Below are 18,230 nucleotides of genomic sequence, written 5' to 3'. Positions count from 1 at the left end.
AATGATGCACGGATCCATATACAGCACAGAAATGCATCTCATCCTGCTTTGCTTTAGATATTTGCTCCCCAGGTTACAACACCTCTATGGCCACTGGTATTGATGGCTGCCAACGTTTGGTCTGGGGTAACCCCTGAGTTTGGGGACTGGTGGAGCCAAGATAGCAGCTGGTCTGGGGAAAAACCAAGTGAAATGATGGGCTGGAGAACCAATGCTTGGTTAAGTGAAGGTTGAAGAGGGATTTGCTGCATGGAGGGGCAGCTGCTTTCCATCCTATCTCCTGCCATCATCTTCTGTCCCAATGGGCATCATCCCAATGGCACCATGGTCTTGGGGAGAAGGGAGTGGGACAGGCACTGAGTGCCCAGCAGCCATGGGCAGACTGCTCCCATCCCGCACCCTCGTTGCTGTAGCATTGAAGTCAGCTTTCTTGGGGCCTTGAGCAGCCCTAATCAGTGCTCCCTTCAGCCCAAACAGTCCTGCTGGGCAGGCTCCAGGCTGTGCTTTGCCTCTGCAAATGCTCTGCTCAGCGCCTTGGGGGGCATCTAACCCTTCTGTCCCACAGTAGATAAGCAGAGACAGAGAGACTGAGGCCGTGATGTGACTGTCCATGATAAAAGAAAAGGGGGGGAGGAGGCAGGGGGAGGGGACAAATGAAGAAGTAAAAGAAAAGAGGAAGAATGGATAAAGCCAATTTATGGCCCCAAATGCTCCTTTCATGATGTTGTGCTCACCCAGCCTGTAGGGATGTGCAAAACCAGCTCGTAGGGATGGGATGTACTCTCAGTTTATGAGTATGAGGAGCATGTTTGGAAGGAGTTAAGGGCTGTGACAGACACAGGAACCCACTGAGATAAGGTGCTGGAGGACGGCCATAGGGCTGCAGAGAAAGGAAATGTTTCAGCTGCAGTGGGGCTGGGCGACCCTGGGCTGTAACACCAAGGTCCAAAGTCATGTACGTTCAGATATTTTGCTTTACTCTGCTGCCCTTTGCAACCTTGAGGTTACATATCACTGCTATATCTGAGCAGGCATCAATCAGCACCACGATCCACCAGGAGCTGTTGGGAATTGAAACTGAGTGGTGTAAAGAGATCAGAAAGAGCCACTCAGTGCTCAGTACATTGGAGTTGACCACCCAATGCCAAGCTCACATTCCTCTGCCTGGTGCAAGGTGCTGCAGATGCTTCTCCCAACCCCATCACTTTGGTTTTAGCATTGCTCTTTGTATCTTAGTCCAGGTGTCCCCATGGATGTGCCTGCAAACCTTTCCCTTTGGATCAGGAAGGATCCCGCGTGGTTCATCCATTCTCCCAGCGTTGAGTTTTGTTTCTGACAGAGCTCGAATGGCGTCACCTAGTGATGTCCAAATATTCTGGGGACAAGGTCTGAGATAATGCAGAGCTTTTAGCTGCCTGCGGCTGACTTACAGTGACCTCCCACGGTCTGCCACGGTTCCTTAGAAATATTGCACATAAAAATACAATAAAATACAATAAAAGACCACATGCAGAGCCAAATATTTGTCCTTTCCTGCTGCCCTGAGGAGGCTTTATGCAGCCCACATGTAGGGTGAAGGGAATGTGGGCTTTGCACCAAGCCTGGGGATGTGAAGGATGTGCCCTATGGGGCAAGAAAGGGATGAGAGGCTGGAGGGCAGCAAGGAAATAATAACAGGAGCACAAAAGCCCTGCAATGTGTTTTTAGCCAGATCCCAAGAGGTGAACTTGTGATGTTTCCTAGGACTTCTCCTAGTCTTCTTGCCTGCTGGATTTAATGGATTATTTTAGTGTTAATGTGCTCTGGCTGCTAGCTGCTCTGTCTTACATTGGAGCTTGTGGTGATGTAGTGAGACATTTCCATATGCTTCCATTGGGGATGTGATGCTCAGAGGAGAGCAAGAAATCCCCACTGTGCCCACCAAGGAGCTCCATCAGCAGCTCCACCAACAGGCATCCATCAGGCGCATGGGGAGGAGCTGCTGGATTTGGTGGGCTCATCCCAATTCCAGACTGGGAAGTGCTGGTTCCTGAGGCTTCAGGTTTCTGGACCATACAGGGACAAGGGACATCCAGGAAATGCTGGGAAAACCCTGTGTTGACAATATGAATGGTAACAATTGAATAGCAGGGCTCTGGCTTTCTTAGAGGTATGCACGTTTGATTTTGCTGAGCCCTGACGGAGATTTTTCTAAGAAACCATGATGCCAATGAGCACGTGTAGAGGTATTTCTCTGTGTGAGTCACTTGGAGCCTGTTGCTCCTCTTGGTCAGAGCTGGAGGAACACGAGGAGCTCAGGGATGCTACCATCAGCAAGTGAAAGAGGAAGGGGATGGACCACAAATGGTCCATCCTTGGCAGGGAACATTGCCTCTAGGACCTCAGAGAACCCCCTGAATAAAACCTACAGCTTCCTCATGCTCTGGGATGGACATTCCTACAAGGCAGGTGGTTACCCATCCACTATCCCTGCCAGATAGACCCTACAGACCTTGCTGTCCTGCTCCATGTCCAAGGTCCATGGTCTTACCCATAAGGAGGAAGATGATGTGTTGGGCAGCCAGGATCTCAACCCAACTCTGCAACCCTACAACCTCAGGCACATCCCTTCAGCCCTTTACCAAGACCCCATCTGAGGAGCAGAGCCTGGCAAGACGTTCCTACAAGGTCACCATGCCCTGGACTTGATGCCTCCATGCCTTCACAGCTGCCTGGCCCACAGAAACCAACAGCTTCCCATCCTCCTCCCCCCTGTGCCCTGGGGGATTTCCATTTTTGCTTTCTCTCTGGATTGCATTCAAAACCTCAGGCTGGAGGGAACAACACTGAAGAGAAAGGTTGATGGCAGAGAGGGATATTTAAGGGAGGACATTGACAATCCCATCCATTACCCACCATGGTTATACACAAGAAGAACAGGGCTGGATCTGCACTGAGCTTCCCGTAACATTACTTTTTTTGCACCAGAAAAGGGTTTTTGGGGTGCTGCATGAGGCATGAGCCCACATTATGGAGCATTAGGAGTAGGAGACGTTGGTCCTTAGCATCACTTTCCCCTTCTCCTGGAGCAACCAGGCATGTGATGCTTCTGCCAAGTCCTGAGCAGCCAAATGATGATGGACAGGGTCAGGGCACGGCATTTGCTGTGCTACAAAAGTCTGCCCCGAGTCTCTCCAGTGTTAAGGCTGGGAAGTCAATGTTCTGGGCCTCGTCCAGCTGCTGAGAGCAAAGCCAGAACAAACACACCCCTCAGACTAATTAGACTGAGGTTAAGTGTCGGGAAAGTCACTGCCTGTCCTTAAGGGTTGTTCCTGGAGGAGATGGTCGGGGGGCATCATCAACCCCAGGCAGAGTGACCACATTGTCTCCCCTGGGCAAAAACCTGAGCCCCATTCTGGAGATGTCCATAGAAAAACCCCATTTGTTTCCCATCAGCTCCTGGTCTCTTGACTTTCTGCAGGACAGCTGGTTCTCATAGAGCCCTGTGTACAGGGGAAAATGGCCCCCAGGATGATCAGGTTCTTTCTGTCTCCCCCAGTCCTATTCTGGGAAGATGTTGATGTAGGTGAGATCGCCTTGGCTCAAGGTAACCAGGTCCACAGTATATCAGGTAAAAAAAGGGCATTTTCTGCAATAACTTCTGCCATTGAGTCACCATCGTTCCTCCTCTCTCCTTGGGACAGTCAGTGGTAGAGCTGGTCCTCCAAGTGGGTCTGCTGCAAGATGCTGCAGGATTTTTCCTATAGAAAATGCCTTCTGTAGGTGGAGACTTCTTTAAAGCTCTTGGGTCTTGAAATCATAGAATGATGGACTCACAAAGGTTGGAAAATACCTCTAAGGTCCACACGTCCAACTCCAACCCACCCCACCATGCACTGACTGACACCCTCAGTTCCACATCTCCATGGTCCTAGGCATGGTGACTCCATCACCCTTTGATCAGCCTGTGCCAGTGCCCAACCACTCTATGGAGAGGAAATTGCTTCTAATATCCAACCTGACCCTCCCCTGACACAACTTGAGGCCATCATCTCCTGTCCCATCGTTAGTTACCTTGGAGAAGAACTCCATCCTTGGAGAAGACATCTGTACAGCGTCTGGATAGGGAGCTAGGAGATATGGTTTAGGAGTTTTTTCTGTAGGTATGGTAAAGGGAGGACAGTTGGACTAGATGATCTTATAGGTTCTTTCCAACCTTGTGATTCCATGATTCTATGGCCAACCCATTGGACATTGTCCTGATGGGTTTGAGCTGCTGTGGGCTAAGCTCTCTCCTTGCTGTGGTTGGCAGTATGGATGGATATAGCAGGAAGTTTGTTGAAAGCTCCTATTGCAGCGATTAACTGCAAAAAGGGAAATGACAGAGAAATGGGGATGCTTCTTGAAATTAGATGTCTGATCTCTATGAAATGTGGAAGTGGACCAAGGAAGCACTGCTTTGAACGGTCCTTCAGAGCAGCCTGCATTAAAAGCAGGGTGAAAATTGTCACTGGAAGAATGAAAACCTGCAGAAAGTCCATGTGGTGTCTGAGAGGGGAGACATGGAAGGAGGCAAACATAGAATGGTTTGAGTTGGAAGGGGCTTAGAGGCCATCTGGTCCCACTGCCCATGGTGAACAGGAGCACCCACAGCTCCATCAGTGCTCGGGGACCCATCCTGCCTGAAGATGGCAAACTGAATGTACCATCCTCATTGTGCAGGATAGGTTTTGGAGATCAGTTTGCAGTGAGTAGGAGGAACCAAAGTCCACAGCAAAGACCTGGTGAGACCCAAGAGTGAATGAGGATCCTCCTCAGAAGTTCCATCCAAGCCCCAAAGGGGCAATTCCAAGGGGCAACACACAGACGTAACAACCACTGCAGCTCATCCTCCATCACACAAGGAAGCACAAAAGCCCTTTTCAGTGTTACTAAACCACCTGAGATCACCCGGAGTCAGCTTGCAGCGTGCAAGGTAAACATTTGTTCTTGCTGGGCAAGGATTGCTTTATTTTTCACGGTTGGCCTCAAGCTCTGCTTTTGTGAATGCTTTATCGGCAGCACAATGAAGGAACAGAAGTCTTGCTTTTATTCCAACAAATCGAGCTTCTCTCAGCCCTCTGATGCATTCCTCCCCCCTGTGGGGCTGGCAGTGAGCGTGTGTCCACCCTTTGCACAGTCCATGCATTAACTTGGGCTGGGACAGGAGGTATTTTTCAACTGGGTGGCTGAACTGAGATTTGGGAGGAAAAAAATGATCCCGGCCAACAGGAGGTCAGAGCAAATACGTTTCTGTCTGGTTCCTTATTTGGGTTTGGTTTGAAGTGAAACGTCCAATGCTTTGTATCAGGGAATATTTCTGCTCTTCTCAAAGCAACAACTTTGTTCTGGGAGAAAAAAAAGATAACAAATCTCCCCCAGCAATGATGTCTCCCATTGCTCTGGAGTTGAGTTGATCCCCACAAGTGATCTCCAATGATGAATACGGATGTTTTTGGTGTGGGGGTGGGTTACCTCTGGGTGGGTGTGGGTATGGTCAGTGATGGCCAAGGAGGTTGGGTCCTGGAACAGGCTGCCCAGGGAGGTTGTGGATGCCCCGTCCTTGGAGGTGTTCAAGACCAGGTTGGACGGGGCCCTGGGCAACCTGATCTATGGGATCTATGGGGTCTCTATGGGGATCTATGGGGTCTCTGTGGGGATCTATGGGGTCTCCTGGGCAACCTGATCTAGTAAAGGTGTATGTTTGGTGGCCCTGCTAGGCAGGGGGGTTGGAACTACATGATCCTTGAGGTCCCTTCCAACCCGGGTCATTCTGTGATTCTGTGATGGTGGGTGAATGCCCACAGAACACCAGGACTGGGAGGAGATCTTCCTGAGCAGTGGTGATGGAGCCATCCCATCACCCAGAGAGCAGCACTGGATGGGGCCATCCCCTGCATGTCTTGAAGTTGGGCTCCCTGGAACATCTCTGTTTTGGGATGCCTGCCTTTGGATTGGTTGAGGCCACCTATATTGAGGTAGAAAGGCATTAACCCTATGGGATGTGCTACCCCAGGGCAGAAAACGGGTCCTGGGCTGTCATGGACCTGCACAGCCTTTGCTCATTCCATGCTCACTGTGTATCCCAGGGTCAATGCAGCATCTCAAGTCTCTCAAGAGAGTACATGGTCTCCTGGAGGAGCCACCTTTGCCCTGGGGATGTGGAGCTCTGTGCCAGCCAATATCTTTGTCTAAACGGGGCTTGGATAACCCAAACCCACCCGATAGGACAGAGCCCAAGGCACCATGCACCCTCCTGAACTGAGCCGCTGTAAAGGGAACCCGAAGGGGTGAAGCTCTCTTTCTCCACCTACGGGCATCAGGAAGAAAAGCAGCCACTACAAATTAATTTCAGAGCAATTTATAGGACCACAGAATGATAGGATATCTGGAGGTGGAACGAACCCACAGCAATCATTGAGTCCAACACAGAACCCACCAGACCCAAACCCAATGGTTCCAGTTTCTATACTGGAAGGGGTTGCATCAAAGTGCTGCTCTTTGTGCTGCGGGGCCGGCCAAGCACAGAGCTGGGTTGCAACATCTGGGAAGCATTTCTGGCAGAGGGATGATGAATTTCTAGGAAATTATCCCAGAAAGTCTGAATGAGGTTCAGACCAGTGAGGTATTAATCACAAGCTGGAGATGGAGCTGTGGGATGTGGGCAGAGCTTGGCCGGGGGCACCATCTCTATGGGTCCATCTGGAGCTGAGCCCCAGATTCTGGAAGCATCACCCTCGATCCCAACCCCAACTCATCACCCCAGTTGCTGCAGGGGGGTCCGTGAGCTGAGGCCACCCAGTTGGGAGACCACGACTCATTTATCTAATGAAGAGCAGATGGGGAAGCAGCAGGGGGTGCTGCTGTGGGGCTTTCAGATTTTCCTTGGCCATTTCCTATGGATTTTTGGCTTCTGCAGCATTCAGGATTGAGTTTGCATCTGGCATGGAGTGGGTCTGGGGAAGCTCTAGCTGACATTGCTGGCAGTGAGGTGACAGGGATGCCTCCCAACCCACGACCTCTGTTATTATTAAATCCCAGCCTGCTTGCTCCTTCTGTGATGAGAAAAAAGAAGTTGAAGGACCATCGAGTCTCAATGCAGCAGGCAGGGATGGAACTGGAGAGCAGGGGGTTGGATGGAAGGCAGGTGGTGACATCAAGGCAGGTGGTGACCTCACTGTAGGCGATGGCCACCTATATGATGGATGATGGATGACATCAAGGCAGATGCTGACCATAGGGAAGATGATGAGCACAAGTAGCTGGGGACACCAAGGCAGCTGAGGACCTCAAGGTGGATGATGACCTCACAGCAGGTGATGGCCATCCAGACGATGGTCACAGGGCAGATGGTGACCACAAGGCAGCTTTTTGGGGACCCCCAGCTCCCCAGTGCAACATCCTATTGGTGCAGCTGAGGACTCTGCTGAAACTGGATTCAGTATTAAAACATCAGAGGACAATGAGGAGGAACCCCCCTGCTGGATCCCTCTCCTCTGCAGTCATTACTCATTGTAAAGGACCTCTGGGAAAAGGCAGCATCCCACAGCCCTACTTCCAAGCCCCACCAAAAGGCAATGGGAGCACTGAGAAATGCTCAAACCATAAAGATTAAGAGCCCTGAATTTGGGGGAAAAAAAGGGATTTCCAGCTGATCTCCCAGTTGGCTTCACGGGGCCTGGTGGAAGATCTTGGAGATGTCACTGATGAAACCCAAATGACGCAGAAAGAGAGGAGTGGCACACGTGCATTACAGCTGCAGGGGCTGAATGCGCTCCCACCCCGCACGTCCCAACCTGGAAAGGGTAATAAAAGGGTTTTATTGCAGCGTCTTCAGGGCTGTGAGCTGACTGCCCTCTGTCTCTGCAGAGCCCAACCTCTCCCTTTCAATGGAAAAATCTTTCTTTTTCTCCTCCTTTTTCAATTAATTTGTATTCTAACAGCCCCAGACTGGCTGGCATAGAGCAAGAGATAAATAGGGAAAAGTGGGTAGATTGAGGGGGGAGGAATTCTTTCACTTAATTTCCTTTTTAAACAGTTGTTCAGATGGCAGCGTGGAACCTGATGATGTTATTTTCCTTTCCTTCAGGTTACCACATCATAGAGGCTCTGAGCTGCAGAGAATTCATGTGTTTGGGCCCCAAACTTCCCTGTTTTCACTTCCTCACTTTTTCTTCCATTCTCTTTTCTATTAATTCAGTTATTTATTTATTTGCATTCATCTCCATTCTTCAAACTATTTCCTTCAGCTCTATAAGCTGTGGGATACTTTAGCAAGAAAACCCTGACATCTCACTCTGTTTTGGAGGAAGAGTAAATGCTGAGGGATCCTTCTTTGGGGCTGCCCCATCCACCCCATTGGGAGAAGCCAAAGACTGCTGGACCCCAAAAAGGAGGAATAAAAAGGTATTTCAGCTGAACTTTGAGACGTCACCTACCACCTTTCCTCACTCATCACTGGTCATGGCATCACTGGTCATTGCTCAGGGAGTGCTGGGACACTGCTCTGAGCCATAGGGTTGGCCTTTGGGGGTGCTGTGTGGGGCTGGGGGTTGGACTCAGTCATTGTGGTTGTGGTTGGACTTGATGATCCTGAAGGTCTTTTCCAACCTGAGCAATTCTATAATTCTATGATGAATCCCATCCAACTCGGGGTTGGAGTTCAACAGCATGGCTAATGGGTTCAGAAATGACTTGGGCTGAGGGGAGACAAACAGCTTTGATCCTCAGAAAAATCCAGCTTCAAAGAGGATAAACCAGAGGGCAAATGAAGCCAGGGCTCACTCCTTGAGAAACGGGTGGACATACCAAGTGGCTTACGGTAATGATACGGCTGACTCTGCCAACTGGAAGGGACACAGAGGGAAGGAAGAGCCCGGATAATGGAACAGTCTGCAGAAAGACAAGGAGCTCGTGCCTCCTCCCACGCCATGGGGCAGATGGGTTGGCTTGGCAGGAGACCAGCAGCGCTCTCAACTTTCTCTTCCTGCCCCCAGCGCCAAGAGGCACTTAGAAAAAGTGGGTTTTCTGGTTTCTCTTTGTTTCTCTGAAGTAACTCCATTACCTCCATGCTCCCGCTCGGTCAGAGCGCATTGTTCTTGTTTAACTCCCGTTCCTGGGTTTGAGTGACTCACACCAGTCAGTGCTGGCATTGGCTGCAGAGGAGTCAGGGCATGAAACACTTGGGTGTGACGCAGGAGAGCCCACAAGTGAAAGCTGGGCACGCGCTCTGTCCTTGTGGCTTTTGCCTTGGGGTGGGAGTCCCAAACCTGGGCTGGAAATGAAGCAGGATGTTAAAGCATAGATTCTGCACTGGATAATTGATCTGTTTCTTGCAGCTCTTCCTCTGGGTGTATGCTTTTGAGTTTTGCTGCTTCAGCAATTGCAAGGGCTGGGAAGTTTTGTCAAGGAAAGAAAACCAAAAGCAGAGCGTTTTCCATGGGATCCCATTGCTGCAAATGTCCCTATGATGTTGCCAGAAGACCAGGCACTGTGAAAAGGAGCAGAATTAATCTCAAGGCTGAAGAAATTGGAATGAGGATGAGAGAGAAAAGATTCGAGCTGCCCGGGTTATTGCCAGGCAGATTTCAATGTGATCTGATTGCAGCCTGCAATAAATTTATTCTATGGGATGGATGCATCCTGAGCAGGGATGCACTATGAATGCCGAGCTGGGCAGAGAGCAGATAATGAACTGCAATAGAGAAACAAAAAGTAGTTTTCTCATGAGGGCTGTGGTGAGGCATTGGGAACCCCCTCCCTTGGTTTCTGTGGAGGAAAAGGGGAAGTCTATGAGAAGAAGAGGTTTCACTCCATGGACTCAGCAGCTTCAGTGCTGGAGGTATCTGCTGCAGAGCACATGGGATGGATCCCACCCTCCTGGATCTGAATGCATCTGGAGCCCAAAGCATGTCTACAAAACATCTACAACATTCAGCCCCTACCCCCCATACCCTTCTCTTCTCCATACACACTGCAGGAGATGGCAGAAGAACGCTTGCAATAGAAATAAATTTATTCACTCTAAGAAATGTCTGCATGTTACAAAAATAAAAACGTACAGCTATTATCACAAAACCCACTTCTTTGTGTGTGTGTGTGTGTGTATAAGTTAGTGCTTTGACAAACAAACACAAAACCTGTATGCACAGTTCCAGCTGGGCCCTCTCCATCAGCTCTCCACCTGAACCGCGTTGGAGGAGAACCATTGGGACTCCAATAGAGGTGGTGGTGGTGAGGGTGGGAGTGCAGACTGGGGCAAAGGAGGGAGATGGGAGCATGGTTTATTGAGTTATTGGGTGAGCAGGAAGGACCTGGCCTGGAGGAAAGTTCATATCCACTTTGCTTGGATACATGGATGTGGCTCTGGGCAGCCTGGGCTGCTGGTTGGTGACCCTGCACATAGCAAGAGGTTGGAACTGGATGAGCACTGTGGGCCTTTGCAACCCAGGCCATTCTATGGTTCTATGCTTACTCTGTTATTTGTCTCACCTCGGTGACTGCCTGTAAGCCTTCCCATGAAGCTTCACGGGGAGAAAAAGGTGCAACGCCTACCTTAACCCAACCCCCCCTAACAATCCTCTGCAGGATGAGATGACTCACCCTACAAATGCTCTGTTTTCCTTTGCTGATGGTGCTCAGCATGGAGACAGTCCTCTCCTTTGTCTTCTGTGGCCGTGATATTGTGGGTCAGGACAAGAACCCTCCATGGGACCACAATTCCACCAAGCTGAGACCACGGGAATGTCCCAGTTATTTCTTTATCTCCATGTCTTTACCCCCCTTCAAGCCACTTCATAGGCTGGAGGGATGGGAGAAACTAAGAGGTCTGAGGACTCAGTCTAAACTGGGACCAAAAGTGTTTGTCTAACCCTAAAATAGAGCCTGGGCCATTTTTATGAAATAGGACTCAACCAGTTCAGCAGAAGGAGCAATTTTCATTTTTAAGGGTGAGGAATCAGCATCCTTATGGCAGGGCTGGGCCAAGATGATTAAAAACAAGGCACAAAGAGCTCAGCCTCGCTTTCACTGAGCTGAAGGTGACTATTAAAGGCTCCTACAGCTTTTCAGACATGAACGTTGCTGTGGGGAAACACCAATGGCTCTCTATGATGTTGACCTCACTGGAGAAACTGGGGACCAGCTTACAAGTATCAGCACACCCCAGTGGGATGGGAAGTGCCCCCAACCTGTGCCCCTTTTAATGGGAATCCTTCAGAAAGGGGCCAGAGCTGGGAGAGCATTAGCTGAATGGAGGTGGTGGTGAGGAGGGGGTCAATCTCTTCTCCCAATAGGGTGAGAGGTGATGGCCTCAAGCTGCTCCAGGGAAGGGGTTCAGGTTGGAAAACAGGGCAAAAAAATCTTTGGAAGCGTTGCAATGGATTGACACAGGCTGCACAGAGAGGTGGTAAATCACCATCCCTGGAGGTGCCCGGGAATGGGGCCCATGGGGCACTGAGGGATGCGGTGGGGTGGGCTGGGGTAGGACTGGAGGATCTCGGAGGGCTCTTCCAACCTTCATGATTCCAGGGATGCAAAGCAGCGGGCGTCCCATCCCCGCCGCAGGCAGTGTTTGCACTTGACCTTTTATCAACCTGTTTATCACAAGCACAGCTGACACTCCCCATGAATCAAGAGTCGTTTTTTTCCCTTGCCAAGGCATGGAAAGACTTCTGATAAACTCACGCTCCTTACGTGCCAGGGAACCTGGAGGAGAGCAGCCTGATTTCTCCGTGGAACTTTTTGCACGTAGCGTTTTCTTCTTTAGAAAACAGTCCAAGGCATCCAGGGCGTGAATTTTAGCTGATTTTGCAACCACGCTGCAAGGTCACCCAGGCTGACCACTGGGGAGGGGCCATATGTTGATGAACAGGCGGGGAAAGAGGCAAAGGGACGATGTCTGTCCCTATCACCACGGCATCACCTCCCTGAAAACACATGCTCCAAACAGCAATACTCATGGGAGCCAAGGCACTGCAAACACCAAAGGCCTCTGGCCCTGAAGCATCCTCACCTCCCATCACTCACATGTGGGATGAACCCTTCCGCTGCCACAGGGTGTGGGGCAGAGCTAGGATTTCATGTCCTTGGATGTTGTGTCTGTGTCATCGCTGGTTCCCAGGGGACCGTTGGGCACAGTCCCCATTGCCATCTCATTTTGAGGCTTCCATGGGATTTTATTGCCTGTGAGCTTCATAAATCTTTGTCCTGCTAAGAAATACAGTACGGGATCCAAACAGCTGTTGGTGCTGGCTAAGGGCCGGGTCACCTTATAGGCTAAATTTATAGCATTGAGGGTCTGACAGCTCAAATCCCAGCTCCGGAAGGAGTAGTACAAGGAACGAGTGACATGGAAAGGAAGGAAGCAAACGCTGAAGACCACCAGGACAATGATTATCATCTTGACTGACTTCTTCTTGGATCGGGAGAGCCGGGACATGCCCCGTGTAGGCTGTAACAGCCTGCGGGCCATGAGGCAGTAGCAGACGATGATGATGAGGAAGGGGATGCAGAAGAGAAGCACCATCATCACCGAACTGTAAATGACAAACTGGCCAAAGAGGTCTTTGCTGGAGGTGTCGTGGCAGGTGATGGTGCCGCGTCTCATGCTGGTGGTGACAAAGAAGAGAACGGGCAATTGGCAAACCACGGTCACCACCCAGACGATGACTGACACCCTGCGGGCGTAGCGGACGTGTCCCCACTGCAGGGACTTCAGCGGGTAGCAGATGCCCAGGAAGCGATGGATGCTGATGCAGAGGAGGAAGAGGATGCTGCAGTAGAGGTTGGTGTAAAACAAGAAGCGAACTATCTTGCACAAACCCACTCCAAAGGGCCAGTTGTCCCCCATGGCGTAGTAATACACCAGGAGGGGGAGGGAGACCACGTAGAGCGTGTCCGATATGGCCAGGTTGAACATGTACGTGGTGGAGGCATTCCAGGTCTTGATCCTAAAGATGAAGCCGTAGAGGGCCAGTAGGTTGAGGAAGAGTCCCACCACACATACGATGCCATAGGAGACGGGCAGCAGGACGTACTTGAAGTCCTCATCAAACACACACCTGTAGGTGTTGTTGTCAGCATTGCCTGTGACAAAGGAGCTGTTGATGACTCTGGTCCAGGCTGGAGGGGTTGATAGGTTTGCCATCACCCTAGGGGGAAGGAAAGAGGCTGTAAGAAACCCCTGGAAGAGATGACATAGATAAGGAAAACCCAGCATTGCAGCACTCCTCCCACTGATGTTGCCATCAACCACCCAACGTCCACCCAAAAGTTATGGACAGACATTGGTGGCTCACAGCCTGACCAGCACTGCCAGCTCACAGTTGAGCAATGATGTGAGTGACAGTCCTGAGTGTGGAAAACTTGGGGTTGAGCAGATAAAAGGAGTCTTATTTATCCTTATTTATCCAACCAGGCTGGATGTGGCTCTGGGCAGCCTGGGCTGCTGGTTGGTGACCCTGCACATAGCCAGGGGTTGGAACTGGATGAGCACTGTGGGCCTTTGCAACCCAGGCCACTCTAGGATTCCATGATAATCAATGGCAGGGAGGTAGGAATCAAATGATCTTTAAAGTCCTCCCCAGTCCAAGCCATTCGATGGGTCTATGACTTGCCTTGAACAAATCCCAGGTCATACCCCAAGCCTCCCTCCTCACCAGGGCCAAGCAAAAATTATATCCTGTGCTACAGAACAGCAAAGATGCTCCTTTCAGTGCTCAGCCACCCACAGCAGTTATGCATGGGAAGGAGAAGCTGATAGGAGAAAAATGGACTAGAAAGAGTGTCTGCAGACACACAGGGTCTGGCATTGTCTGTCGGGAGGGACAAGGGCCCCTTTGTGTGCTGGGACAGCCCACGACCCGGCCGACACACGATCGCCCAGCCAGCTTGTCAGCCAGGAATCAAATTAAAATGGATTTGCCTCATTTCCCATCAAACAAGCCGGGTTGACCTCTGGGGAAGCAATGGGCTGAGCCCTGTGCTGCTGCATCTTACAGGAAAATGGGGTTATGGGGGGAGCTCAGAGAGCGGGATTTGGGTGAAAAGAGTTGGGATGAAGGTGTCCTTTATATGTGCATGAGGGATCAAAGACCCACAGAATCATAGAACAACTGCATTTGGAAGGGACCCCTAAAGGCCATCTGGTCCCACTGCCTGCAGTGCTCAGGGACACCCACAGCTCCATCAGTGCTCACAGCCCCATCCCCTGACCTCAAATGTCTGCAGGGATGGGGCACCACCACTTATGCCAGTCCCTCATTGTCCTTATTGTGAAAACCTCATCTTCCAGCTCCCAGCCTTATTCCCACCTCCCTGCAGGGTCCCATAGACCCAACTAGAAATCCCAGCAATGCATTGGACAGTGTCTGTGAGCTGAGGAGAGCACTGTCCCCTGTGCGAACGTGGATGTGCCCATCTGCACAGCTCCTTCCTTGGGAAAATGAGCAAACAGAGCTCTGGGGCTGGCAACCAGAAACAGATCCCTGCTCACAAGGCAGCCCTTGTGTCCTTGCAGTCACGCTCTCGCTTTGCTTCCTTTTGCAAATGCAAAAGCCTTTCTTTTTTTCTCTCTTTTCATTTTGTTTTTCTCCTCAATTTTGCCCGGAATCCAATGGACAGAACCCACTGTGTCCATCGGGGCCGTGGCTGTTGTCCAGCCCTGTGCCAAAGCCTCATTGCATCCGCAGTGAGTGGGTGGCAGGGGACACATGTCCAACCCAGGGGGCACCACGGAAGGGAGAAAGCAATGGAAATAACCAAGAAGGAAAAATGCTTCAGTGACAGCCAAAGGCAAACCCACCCCAATGCTTTGGGGAGGAGCAGCTGCTGCACAAGCTCTCCTGGTCCTTCCTGTGATCATGGCAGGAGAATTCCCTTCTTACAATTGACCTTGTAGAGCTTTCCAGGTGTCCTCATATACAACAAGCTCAGGGCATCGCCCTGCTTGGCTTCCTTCTCCTGTTGGTCTTAGAACCACAGAATATTTCAAGTTGGAAGGGATCATGAGGATCACGGAGTCCAACCCCTGGTTCCACACAAGACTATCAAAAATCAGCCCTTGTGTCTGGGAGCATTGCCCAACCTCAATGAACCTGTTGGCAGCAGCTGGTTCTCTTTGTAGCGTGGCTTCATCCATGGATGGAGCTGAGGTTTGGGCACCCAGAGCTGGTCTGGATCCATCCATGCGTGGAAATGCAGTGGCACGTTGGCACTGTGATCCCATCAGCCATGTGCATGGGCATACAGACATCCAAGGGCACAGCCACGTGATGCTCACATCCCCAAATGCTCCTGTAACAGGATCCACCCGGGCAGGGGACACTGAGTCCCATTGCCTGGAGGGGACTGTCAGCACAGGAGGACACACACCAAGGTCATGGGCACCCAATGGATACAGAGGAGCGCTTGGTTGGACATGAATCACTCAATGGCTCAGGTTGGGAGGGACCCCCAAGTCCCAACCCCATGCTGTGGTCAGGGTTGCCCAATACCACACCATGTACTGGAGCAGGGAGCCCAGGGCCCCCCCCAACCCACTCCTCAACTCACCAAATCCCAATTCCAGGCCCCTTTCTCAGCCTTCCCATCAAATTTCAAACCCAAGCCACCAAAGCAAGCCAGCTGTGGCCACAGTGAATGCACCACGCTGGGGATGAATGGGCCATCCCTGGTAATTAATGGGGATTCACTCATTGGCAGAGCCTCTTGCATACACTGGTGCCTCCTCTGGCACAAGCACCATTTGTGCCGGAGGACAAAACCACGCTCCATTTACTGCATAGTTCCCGACAGCTCCTTTGCAATGGCCACAAGGACAGCGTGGGTGTTTTCCCTGCCCTAATTGCACACGTTCCCCCGACTCATCAAAATCCCTGAGCAGGATCAGGAGCTGCTCAAGACGTCAGGAAGGGAACAACCCGGCATTGCCGGGACTGCAGTCAAAATCCCCCATAACCCAAAGGAAACAGCAGCTGGTACTGAGCCCACTCGGCCAGAGAGGGGAGCGCACTGAAACCAGAGCCTCACAAAGCGGTGTGCTTTTCATCTGCCCTTTCCAAGCTGATCTGTTTCCCTCCAGGATGACTCCATAGAGGCTGAGCTGCCTCCTCCTCCTACTGTGCACACAGTGCTGCCGGGCTGGGCATTTCACAGAGTGATAGAATGGCCTGGGTTGCAAAGGACAGCAATTATCATGTAGTTTCAACCCCCTGCTGTGTGCAGGGTCACCAACCAGCAGCCCAGGCTGCCCAGAGCCACATCCAGCCTGGCCTTGAATGCCTGCAGGGATGGGGCATCCACAGCCTCCTTGGGCAACCTGTTCCAGTGCGTCACCACCCTCTGGATGTAAAACTCCCTCCTAAGATCCAACCTGAACCTTCCCCGTCTCACTTTAAAACCATTCCCCCTTTCCATTTCACCTGCTCCATCCCTTTCCGATCTCCTGCAAAAAGCTGGCAGGGAATCCCCCCAATAACCCCAATGAATCCACACAAATCTGAATCTACCCCCATTGAGCCTCTGCCTCTTGCAGTCCCAACACCTCTCACCTTCACCAGCAGTACATTACAGCCCCAATTAACCACAGCCAAATGAGCAACAAGTCATTAAACCCAACAGCACGTGTGATCACACACAATTCAGGCTGCCTTCGTTGGGCTGGCCCCGCTCCCAGCACAGCAGCTCTTTGGGTGGAGGCAAACAGCACCTGGCCCATATTTAATCCTTTGGTCGCCGCTCCCCTTGGAAGGGATTGACTATTGAGTTCAATACAATGATCCCAATGGGTCCCTTCCATCTCAGGGTGTTCTATGATTCTACCGATGTGAAATCAGGTTGGGAGATATCACAGCTGTCAGGCTCAGCCCAAAACGGGGCCGAACCCCAACACGGTGAGCACACCTTCCTACACAGCAGCAAAAGGGCTTTGCAGCTCATCACTCCCCAAATGGGAGATGCTCGGTGTGAAGAAGGGATGAATGCTGGGTTATCCCCTCACTCCGCACCCTGCTGGCTGGGGGCCATAGGGCGCAGCTCCTTTCACAAGGGCATAAATGAGGAAGAGGAACTGAGGAAGGCTGCCGGCTGCATTGCAGTCGCTCTAAGGGCAGCAGCCCCATAGGAAGGCAGCTGGTCGCCAAACGCGTTTTGCAAGGAAAGGTGAGAAGTAAAAGGTGAAGGAGAAATAGCGCTGAGATGCTTCGCTCCCAAAGCCCCCCCCCACTCCACTGCCCCGCTCCCAGCTCAGGGGCACGGAGGTGTTTTCGGAGGTGCCGAAAAGAATTAAAAGGCTTCCAAAAATAAAAGGTGAGAACGAAGCAAAGAGAACGAAAAGACCCCACAAAGTGATGGGGAGGGGACGGCGAGACGCTGAGCGGAGAAGGAAAAGCCGCGGTGAATGGGGAGGGGGCAGCCCTAGAGCTGAGGACGGGGAATCTGCGTATAGAGCCCCGTCACCCCACGGAGAGCGGAGAGACGGAGAGTAGAAGAGATTCCGTCGGGTTAACGCGGTGAGCAATGGAAGCGTTGGGGGCAGAAAGCAGCAGAGGAGCCCCGAGCCGTCCGCACCGCGCCACGCGTAACCCTCCCGCTGCGGCTTTGGGTCCGTATTTGGTGGGTTTGGAGGCACTTTTAGTTCCTGTGCTCAATGGGAGAGTCCCCCTCCCCCGGTTCGGTGCCGGTTGTCCCCGCTCACCGGGCCGGGCCGATCCGTGCCGCCGTTCACCCCGCAGCGCTCCGCTCATCCCCCGCGTTGCGCTCCCACCGCCTGCGGCTGCACCGCGGATCCCGGCGGCTGCGAGGAGAAGGACGGGGCGGACCTGGGGCTGCACCGCCCCCCCCTCGGGGTTAAGGGTGGGATCGGGAACCGGGCCCGATTCTCCGCCCCGGGAGAAGGGATGGGGAGGTCGGGACCGGAGATGGGAGCGACTCCAGACCGCCCCCGTGAGGGGTTGGGAGGGGACTGGGACGGGGATGGACCTCTCCCCCCTCCACCTCCAAAGATGGGACAGCGCTATGATAGGGTCGGGGCTGAGATTCTGTCCCCCACTGACGGAACCGTGAATAGGACGGGAGATGGAACCTCTCGGAAGCGGAGCTGGGGCTGGGATTGGAACGGAACCCACCCCTCTAACGATGGGTCCATGGGTAGGAACCAGGGCTGAAGTTGGGGATAGACCCTCCCTGTGATGGGACCGTGGATGAGACTGGGG

The 18,230-nt window shown here is 52.0% G+C and overlaps 1 protein-coding gene across 2 annotated transcripts; it reads right to left on the bottom strand.

Moving 5' to 3' along the window:
• Positions 1-10,010: 10,010 nt before the first annotated feature.
• P2RY2 (purinergic receptor P2Y2) lies at positions 10,011-17,894 on the bottom strand. 2 transcript variants are annotated; one of them, XM_015852668.2, is made up of 2 exons: positions 17,648-17,894; positions 10,011-13,169 (listed from the first exon to the last, which is right to left on the bottom strand). In XM_015852668.2, exon 2 carries the CDS (start codon positions 13,163-13,165, stop codon positions 12,089-12,091), a length of 1,077 nt encoding a protein of 358 aa, XP_015708154.1. In that variant the 5' UTR covers positions 13,166-13,169; positions 17,648-17,894; the 3' UTR covers positions 10,011-12,088. The 2 variants fall into 2 exon arrangements, with proteins under 2 accessions (XP_015708154.1, XP_015708155.1); XM_015852669.2 differs by having other exon boundaries at positions 17,714-17,893.
• Positions 17,895-18,230: the final 336 nt, after the last annotated feature.

Source organism: Coturnix japonica, chromosome 1, assembly GCF_001577835.2.
Source record: "Coturnix japonica isolate 7356 chromosome 1, Coturnix japonica 2.1, whole genome shotgun sequence".
In the NCBI taxonomy this organism is placed as follows: domain Eukaryota; kingdom Metazoa; phylum Chordata; class Aves; order Galliformes; family Phasianidae; genus Coturnix; species Coturnix japonica.
Note: the sequence above shows the minus strand (reverse complement) of the source record. Positions and strands in the feature narration are given on the sequence as shown.

Excerpts from the sequence above, each read along its gene's own strand:
- P2RY2 (XM_015852668.2), bottom strand. The coding sequence starts at position 13,165 with ATGGCAAACCTATCAACCCCTCCAGCCTGGACCAGAGTCATCAACAGC.